The sequence below is a fragment of the Amblyraja radiata genome, chromosome 14 (assembly GCF_010909765.2).
Source record: "Amblyraja radiata isolate CabotCenter1 chromosome 14, sAmbRad1.1.pri, whole genome shotgun sequence".
Classification (NCBI taxonomy): domain Eukaryota; kingdom Metazoa; phylum Chordata; class Chondrichthyes; order Rajiformes; family Rajidae; genus Amblyraja; species Amblyraja radiata.
Window position 1 is genome coordinate 8,075,789 of NC_045969.1, and position 10,191 is coordinate 8,085,979.

At 44.4% G+C, this 10,191-nt stretch overlaps 1 protein-coding gene across 1 annotated transcript in view; it reads left to right on the forward strand.

The window, feature by feature from the left end:
* The window catches only part of dop1b (DOP1 leucine zipper like protein B), a 124,456-nt gene that overhangs the window by 90,555 nt on the left and 23,710 nt on the right, over positions 1–10,191 (forward strand). The window contains 1 exon segment of the mRNA XM_033032433.1: positions 8,832–8,960. Within this exon segment, the coding sequence (XP_032888324.1) occupies positions 8,832–8,960 (129 nt within the window).

Sequence of the window (10,191 nt, forward strand, 5' to 3'; positions counted from 1 at the left end):
TTTCCAATCTCTCTATAAGGCCTTTTACAAATATCACAAATTATTTTCTTCTCCAACTACTCCCCTTCACATACATCCTAATTCAACATAGCCAAGGCTAACTACAGGGCCTATTATCTCTCAGCCCTGAACCATATCTCAAACTCAGCACAAACCTCACAGCTCAAGAATGTCCACAACGAAAAGAGCAACTGACCTCTGGCCTAAGAAGAGGCCCCTTTTCAGCTATCCATTTTCCAACCCAATCATACCAAATACAATTTCCTCCAGTACTATAATTTCCTCAGCAATAAACCTAAGCAAAACAGGTTCAGACTCAGATTCATATTTGCCTGTCTGTTTGCACTTTGTTTCAGTTCAGGAAAACCCTAGGCTTTTCCCCTGCAAACTACCTAGCTTATATAAAAGTCACTATCCGAGCGGTTCTATTTATATAATATTTCCTCACCTGTAGGAAGAAGCGGTATGGTCGGATTTACTGAAGTGAGGGCGAGGGATAGAGCGATAGGCATCCTTGATGGTGGTGTAGCAGTGGTCGAGGGTTTTTGGTCCTCTGGTGCTGCAGGAGACATGTTGGTGGAACTAGTTCAGAATAATTATTTGAGAGTGTTTTGAATATTTGAACTATTTGAATGGTTATTTGAATATATTGAATAGTTATTTTGAATATATTGAACTATTTGAATAGTTCACATAGGGATAGAGCGATAGGCATCCTTGATGGTGGTGTAGCAGTGGTCGAGGGTTTTTGGTCCTCTGGTGCTGCAGGAGACATGTTGGTGGAACTAGTTCAGAATAATTATTTGAGAGTGTTTTGAATATTGAACTATTTGAATGGTTATTTGAATATATTGAATAGTTATTTGAATATATTGAACTATTTGAATAGTTCAGAAGAGTAGGCCATTCGGCCCTTCGAGCCTGCACTGCCATTCAATATGATCATGACTGATCATGATCAGATCAGACCTATTTGAAAGTTGCAACACGTCATAAGTCTGTGGAATTCTCTGCGGGTTCTCTGGATGGAGCTAAGGGCATTACCAGAGCCCCCACACACCCACAATTCGGACTGTTTATACTGCTTAACTCTGGGAGGAGGTACCGCAGCATGAAGAGCGGGACAACCAGGTTCTGCAACAGCTTTATCCCCCAGGCCATAAGATTACTGAACAATCAACAAAACCGAGGCTAGAACTTTTTAAATATCGACACTTTTTTAAAAACTTTTTATATATATTTATTTTACAGAACCATGCACATGAAGCATTTTTATGGACGCACCTAGCACTTTTACTTTTACTATTTACCTGATTGGAGAGTCAAATGCAACGAAATTTCGTTCAAGGTGCACTGTGTCTAGGTGTATATCTGAATGACAATAAAGTTTTCATTCATTCATGTGGGTTCTCTGGATGCTTTCAAGAGAGAGCTAGATAGGCTCTTAAAATCGCAGTCAGGGGATATGGGGAGAAGGCAGGAACTGGGTACTGATTGGGGATGATCAGCCATGTCATATTGAATGGCGGTGCTGACTCGAAGGGCCAAATGGCCTACTACTGCACCTATTGTCTATTGTCAATTGTTATTTGATTATATTGAACTATTTGTATAGTTCCGAAGAACTATTTGAAAGTTGCAACACTTCATAACTAGACAGGGTGTTTAAACAAACAAGTTATGGCACGCACGCCAGGTTTTTGAATAAAGGTTGGGCAGTCATGTTGCAACTATGTAGAACTGGTGAGGCTGTATTTGGAGTATTATGAGCTCGATACTAACTGTACCTCTCGGGACATGTGACAATAATAAACCTAAACCATGAAATTGGCCTTCCCTTAAATTAAAGCCATTTACTGGTCCATTCTTATCCTCTTCCATAACCACTTTAAAATATGTGAATGCTTAGGAAGATACTGCAGATGCTGGTGTAAACCGAAGATAGACACAAAGAGCTGGAGTAACTCAGCGGGCCAGACAACATTTCCGGAGAGTAGGAATAGATGACGTTTCGGGTTGAGATCCGAAACGTCACCTATTCCTTAAAATATATGAAGTTATGGTCACTCTCTACAAAATGCTGTTCCATTCACATTTCTTTCATTTCACCAGATACATTCTCCAAGATAAAGTCCAGTAATGTACCTCCCCTTCTTTGGTCTGTCTTCATACTGTGTCAAAACACTCTCCTGGGCACGCCTCAATAATTCTGCTCCATCTGAGCCTTTAGCACCAAGGCAATTTCTGTTAATATTTGGCAACACAGGCGGCCTAGCAGTGCTTGCAACGCTGGAGACACGGGTTTGATCCCGACTACGAGTGCGTGTCTGTACGGAGATTGTAGGTTCTCCCGTTACCCCGTGACCGCATGGATTTTCTCCGAGATTTTCGGTTTCCTCTCAATCTCGAAGATGTACAGATTTGTGGTTTCATTAGTTAATTGGCTTGGTGTGTGCACGATAGAGTTAATGTGTGGGGATCACAGGTCGGCGCTGACTCTGTGGGTCGAAGGGCCTGTTTCCGCGCTGTATCTCTAAACTAAACTAAACATATGACTCACTGAGGCGTAGTCTATGAAAAATCAGATACTGGTTGTGTTGTGTCCCAGGATGTTTCTGGCCCACATACCTTGCTAAACAGGTTCCAGTTTATTGTTGTGTGAGCGCTCTCTGCTAATTCTGAGGTGTGCATTCTGTGTGAAAGATCTGGATGTTTTTAAGTTATTTTCCACTTGACTTTGTGTGCACATGGTGAGAATGTTGCTTTTTTTAAAACTGTATTCTACTCTAGCTGTTAATTCTGTATTGAATGAATGAATTAATAAGTTTATGAATGAGTAAGTTTATTGGCCAAGTATTCACATACAAGGAATTTGCCTTGATGCTCCGCCCGCAAGTGACAACATGTCATACAGTGACAGTTAGGAATGACACATAAAACATTAATTATAATAAAACATTATTGATTAAACATGTGAATTAAATAAAATACCAGAGCAAAAGGAGGCTACAGATTTTTGGTTATTGAGTAGAGCTACTACTCGTGGGAAAAAAACTGTTTTTATGTCTGGCTGTGGCATCTTTGACAGTCCGGAGTCGCCTTCCAGAGGGAAGTGATTCAAAGAGTTTGTGGCCAGGGTGAGAGGGGTCAGAGATGATCTTACCCGCTCGCTTCCTGGCCCTTGCAGTGTACAGTTCGTCAATGGAGGGAAGGTTGCAGCCAATAACCTTCTCTGCTGATCGGACGATTCGCTGCAGCCTCCAGGTGTCGTGCTTGGTGGCTGAGCCAAACCAGACCATGATGGAGAAGGTGAGAACAGACTCTACGATGGCTGTGTAGAATTGGACCATCATTGCCTGTGGCAGATTGTGCTACCTCAGCTGCCACAGGAAGTTGTGCCTTTTTGACTGTGGAGTCGATGGTAGCCCCACCCACTTAAGGTCCTTGGAGGTGATGGTTCCCAGGAACTTTTATAAGATGTGACTGTGGTGTTGTTGATGGTGAGTGGGGGGAGGGGAGGGGGAGCTCTCCTAAAGTCTATAATCAATTCCACTGTCATAAGAGCAGTGAGTTCCAGGTTGTTGTGATGGCACCAGGACGCCAGCTGTGTCACTTCCTGTCTGTAGGCAGATTCCTCCCCATCCTGGATCAGTCCAATCAGGGTTGTGTCGTCCGCAAACTTGAGAAGCTTGACAGAGGAGTCAGTGGAGGTGCATTCATTGGTGTAGAGAGAGTAGGAGGAGGGAGAATATGCAGCCTTGTGGTGCTCCTATGCTGAGGGTTTGCGGGTCCGAGATGTGCTTTCCCAGCCTCACATGCTGCTTCCTGTCTGTCAGGAAGCTGGTGATCCACCGACAGAGGGGTTCAGGCACAGTCAACGCGGAAAGCTTGGATTGTAATAGCTCTGGCAGAATGGTGTGGAATGCAGAGCTAAAATGAACAAACAGGATCCTCGCATAGCTCCCCTGGCTGTCTAGGTGCTGTAGGATGAAGTGCAGGCCCAGGTTGACTGCATCATCCACAGATCTATTGGCCTGATATGCAGACTGCAGAGGGTCCAGCAGGGGGTTTGTGATATTTTTCAGCTTGGCTAGCACAAGCCTTTCAAGGGTCTTCATGACTACAGAGGTCAGTATGACAGGCCTGTAGTCATTAAGATCAGTAATCCATGCCTTTTTGGGTAAATGGACAATAGTGGAGACTTTGAAGCAGGCAGGGAAAGTACAGGCTTGCAGGGACTGGTTGAAAATGTCCGTGTAGACCGGTGCCAGTTGTTCGGCACAGACCTCTACTCACAGTGTAGAGGGGGAAACAGTGTCCGGTCCTGGAGATTTCCAGCTTTTCTGTCTTCTGAACAACCTCTCCGCCTCCTCTATTTTTATTGTTGATGATGGAGAAGTAATGTTGTGCATCATGGAGGGGGTGGGTAATTGGGTGTGGTTTTGATTGGAGAGAGATAGGTGGGAAAGGGTGGAGTCTTGCTTTAAGTAGGTGTGAAGTGGTGAATGGGAAGGAGTGGGTGTAGAAGGGTCCATTCTTTGCAGACTGGGGTCTGGCTGTGTTTGTTGGGGAGGGGGGAGGGGGTACCAGGGTTACATAGAAACATAGAAAATAGGTGCAGGAGTTGGCCATTCGGCCCTTCGAGCCTGCACCGCCATTCAATATGATCATGGCTGATCATCCAACTCGGTATCCTGTACCTGCCTTCTCTCCATACCTCCTGATCCCTTTAGCCACAAGGGTCACATCTAACTCCCTCTTAAATATAGCCAATGAATTGGCCTCAACTACCTTCTGTGGCAGAGAGTTCCAGAGACTCACCACTCTCTGTGTGAAAAATGTTTTTCTCATCTCGGTCCTAAAGGATTTCCCCTTTATCCTTAAACTGTGACCCCTGTCCTGGACTTCCCCAACATCGGGAATAATCTTCCTGCAAGATGAGACTAGATGAGATCGTCACTAGATGAGAACTTGCTCCTCAACTTTGCAGAGTACCTTTCCTTGGCAGGTCTGATTCCTCTTCTCAGCTTGTACTTGGCCTGCCTGCAGAGGTCTGCCTCCCCGCTCCTGTAGGCCTCCTCTTTAGACTGTCGGAGCTGTCTGAGTTCTGCAGTAAACCAGGGCTTGTTGTTGTTGAACCAGGTCCGGGTTCTAGTTGGAATGCAACTATCCTCACAAAAGCTGACATATGATGATACAGTGTCTGTATACTCATCGAGGCTAGTGGTTGCTTCTCTGAACGCATTCCAATCCGTGCAGTCAAAGTTGGCTTGTAGGTTCTCAATGCCCTCGCTTATGCACCTTTTCGTTGTTCTGACCACAGGTTCGCAGCTTTTAGTTTCTGCCTGTAGGTCGAAATAAGGTGAATTAGACATGATCAGAGAGACCCAGACCCGCCCGGGGAACAGAGTGATATGCGTTCTTGATTGACGTGGTAACAGTGGTCAAGTGTTCTCTCCCCTCTGGTGGGGCAGGTACCTGAAGTCTTGCATCGATTAAGTAAAAAAATCTATTTTTTTTAAAAACAGCAGTTCCAAACTTTGGCTATTTAACAATATTATCTTTAGCCTTTAAATATTTGCATTTTTACATTCATTTTGTTTGGCAAATTGAGAGGGGTTGTGTTTTGGTGGGAGACTTGAGAGGGCACACTCTTTTTGAAAGTATGTCGAATGGGCGGTCATGGTGGCACAGCTGTAGAGTGTTGCTGCCATACTGCGAATGCAACGCCGGAGACCCGGGTTCGATCCCGACTACGGGTGCTGTCTGTACAGAGTTTGTACCTTCTCCCCGTGACATGCGTGGGTTTTTCTCCAAGATCTTCGGTTTCCTCCCACACTCCAAAGACGTACAGGTTTGTATGTTAATTGGCGTGGTAAATGTAAAAATTGTCCCTAGTGGGTGTAGGATAGTGTTAATGTGCAGGAATCGCTGGTCGGCGCAGACGCGGTGGGCCTGTTTCCACGCTGTATCTCTAAACTAACTAAACAAAAACATATGTTTTGTTACAGTTTTTCTAAACTAAAGAAGACAGTTATCAAGGTTATAAAATAGCAAATTTTGGGTTTGCTTTCACTGGTTATAATTCAAGTGTTCATTAATTTGACACATGCAAATGTAGTTTCCTTTGTCATTTTCTTTGTTCTTCATGATCTAGGATCTGGACCTTGAAGATGATTTTTGTTTGGAGTAACAGTGCTGGAATAGGCCCTTAAAAACATAGAAAATAGGTGCAGAAGAATTCTCTGCCACAGAAGGTAGGTTGAGGCCAGTTCATTGGCTTATTTAAGAGGGAGTTAGATGTGGCCCTTGTGGCTCAGGGGATCAGGGGAATGGAGAGAAGGCAGGTACGGGATACTGAGTTGGATGATCAGCCTGATCATATTGAATGGTGGTGCAGGCTCGAAGGGCCAAATGCCTACTCCTGCACCTATTTTCTATGTTCTAAGTAGGCCATTCGGCCCTTCGAGCCAGCATCGCCATTCAATATGATCATGGATGATAGATGATAATACCTCGTTTTGCTTTTCCCCCCCATATCCCTTGATTCCTTAGCCTAAGAGCAAAATCGAACTCTCTCTTGAAAACAACGATTTGCGCCGACCAGCGATCACCCCGTACATTGGCAGTATCCTACACACTAGGGGAAATTTCCAATTTTACTGAAGCCAATTAACCTACAACCTAAATATAACTGACTGCAAAGTTTTTATAGATATGTGAAAAGAAAGAGATTAGTTAAAAAAATGTAGGTCCCTTGCAGTCAGAAACAGGTGAGTTGATCATGGGGAACAAGGATATGGCGGACCAATTGAATAACTACTTTGGTTCCGTCTTCACTAAGGAAGACATAAATAATCTGCCGGAAATAGCAGGGGACCGCGGGTCAAAGGAGTTGGAGGAATTGAGTGAAATCCAGGTTAGCCGGGAAGTGGTGTTGGGTAAATTAAATGGATTAAAGGCCGATAAATCCCCAGGGCCAGATAGGCTGCATCCCAGAGTACTTAAGGAAGTAGCTCCAGAAATAGTGGATGCATTAGTAATAATCTTTCAAAACTCTTTAGATTCTGGAGTAGTTCCTGAGGATTGGCGGGGTAGCAAACGTAACCCCACTTTTTAAGAAGGGAGGGAGAGAGAAAACGGGGAATTACAGACCAGTTAGTCTAACATCGGTAGTGGGGAAACTGCTAGAGTCAGTTATTAAAGATGGGATAGCAGCACATTTGGAAAGTGGTGAAATCATTGGACAAAGTCAGCATGGATTTACAAAAGGTAAATCATGTCTGACGAATCTTATAGAATTTTTCGAGGATGTAACTAGTAGCGTGGATAGGGGAGAACCAGTGGATGTGGTGTATCTGGACTTCCAGAAGGCTTTCGACAAGGTCCCACATAAGAGATTAGTTACAAACTTAAAGCACACGGCATTGGGGGTTCAGTATTGATGTGGATAGAGAACTGGCTGGCAAACAGGAAGCAAAGAGTAGGAGTAAACGGGTCCTTTTACACAATGGCAGGCAGTGACTAGTGGGGTACCGCAAGGCTCAGTGCTGGGACCCCAGCTATTTACAATATATATTAATGATCTGGATGAGGGAATTGAAGGCAATATCTCCAAGTTTGCGGATGACACTAAGCTGGGGGGCAGTGTTAGCTGTGAGGAGGATGCTAGGAGACTGCAAGGTGACTTGGATAGGCTGGGTGAGTGGGCAAATGTTTGGCAGATGCAGTATAATGTGGATAAATGTGAGGTTATCCATTTTGGTGGCAAAAACAGGAAAGCAGACTATTATCTAAATGGGGCCGACTAGGAAAAGGGGAGATGCAGCGAGACCTGGGTGTCATGGTACACCAGTCATTGAAAGTGGGCATGCAGGTGCAGCAGGCAGTGAAGAAAGCGAATGGTATGTTAGCTTTCATAGCAAAAGGATTTGAGTATAGGAGCAGGGAGGTTCTACTGCAGTTGTACAGGGTCTTGGTGAGACCACACCTGGAGTATTGCGTACAGTTTTGGTCTCCAAATCTGAGGAAGGACATTATTGCCATAGAGGGAGTGCAGAGAAGGTTCACCAGACTGATTCCTGGGATGTCAGGACTGTCTTATGAAGAAAGACTGGATAGACTTGGTTTATACTCTCTAGAATTTAGGAGATTGAGAGGGGATCTTATAGAAACTTACAAAATTCTTAAGGGGTTGGACAGGCTAGATGCAGGAAGATTGCTCCCGATGTTGGGGAAGTCCAGGACAAGGGGTCACAGCTTAAGGATAAGGGGGAAATCCTTTAAAACCGAGATGAGAAGAACTTTTTTCACACAGAGAGTGGTGAATCTCTGGAACTCCCTGCCACAGAGGGTAGTCGAGGCCAGTTCATTGGCTATATTTAAGAGGGAGTTAGATGTGGCCCTTGTGGCTAAGGGGATCAGAGGGTATGGAGAGAAGGCAGGTACGGGATACTGAGTTGGATGATCAGCCATGATCATATTGAATGGCGGTGCAGGCTCGAAGGGCCGAATGGCCTACTCCTGCACCTAATTTCTATGTTTCTATGTTTCTAACCTGTGGGAGGAAGCTGGAGATCCCAGAGAAATCCCATGCAGATCACGGGGAGAGAACGTACAACTCCGTACAGACAGCACCCCGTAGTCAAGATCTCTGGCGCTGTAAGGCAGCAGCTCTACTGTTACGCCATCCTGCCGCCAAAATTTTGAATGTTACATTTTAAAAATCATTTCTCCAGTGCTGGATGTTCAAATACAATGCATAGTTTGTAGTAGGTTCATTTTAGCTATTCAAGTATTGCATTTTTTCATTGGCATTTTCTCTCTTTCAGGTTTGCAGAGCAGTTCCTTAAAGTTATTTCCAAATTATGAGCAAAAGGCGATGCTGGTGAAGCGACAAGCATTTGCAATCTTCAGTGGTGAAGTTGACCAGTATCACTTGTATCTCCCACTCATACAAGGTGACCACAATCTTTCTCACACAAACCAATGGTGTTTAGTGAACATAGAAATGTGACCAAAACAGATCTATTTGTAATGACTTGTTAATGTACATATATTTGCGAAGCATTTTCTCCAGAAATTAGTGTTTTAAAAAAGAACTGTTTCTTAGATACTTGTAACCTCGAGTTATGTTATGTGACTAGTGGTGTGCTTCAGGGTTCGGGTGCTGGGCTGTTACTGTTTGTCACCTACATCAATGATTTGGATGAGAACATACAGGGCATGATTAGCAAGTTTGCTGATGATACAAAGGTGAGTGATTTTGCAGATGGTGAAGATGGTTGTGAACGATTGCAGCAGGATCTGGATCGATTGGCCAGGTGGGCGGAGGAATGGTTCATGGAATATAATACAGAGAAGTGTGAGATGTTGCATTTTGGGACGTCGAACAAGGGCAGGGCCTACACAGTAAATGGTAGGCCTCTGGGTAGTGTTGTAGAGCAGAGGGATCTAGGAGTACAGGTGCATGGTTCCTTCACGGTCAAGTCGCAGGTAGATAAGGTGGTCAAAGAGGCTTTTTGGCACTTTGGACTTCATCAGTCAGAGTATTGAGTAAAGAGGAGAACATCAGTCAGAGTATTGAGTATAGAGGAGTCTGAAGAAGGTTTTGGCCTAAAACGTTGCCTATTTCTTTCGCTCCATAGATGCTGCTGCACGCTTAGTTTCTCCAGCACTTTTGTCTACCTTCGTATTGAGTATAGAGGTTGGGAGGTCAGGTGCAGTTGTTTAAGACTGCATTAGAATATTGTGTTCAGTGTGGGGTACCATGTTATAGGAAGTATATAGTCAAGCTTGAAAGGTTTCAGAAAAGATTTACGAGGATGTTGCCAGGACTAGAGGGTGGAGCTATAGGGAGGTGTGAGTAGGCTAGGTCTCTATTCCAATGGTGCGCAGGAGGATGAGGGGTGAATCTTATAGAGGTGCTACAAAATCATGAGAGGAATAGACAGGTAGATGCACAGAGTCTCTTGCCCAGAGTAGGGAATCGAGACCAGAGGACATAGGTTCAAGGTGAAGGGGAAAAGATTTAAAGGAATCCGAGGGTAGTTTTCCACACAAGGGTGGTGGGTGAATGGAACAGTTGCAGGAGAGGTATTTAAGAAGGAACTGCAGATGCTGGAAAATCGAAGGTACACAAAAAACTGGAGAAATCAGCGGGTGCAGCAGCATCTATGGAGCGAAGGAAAT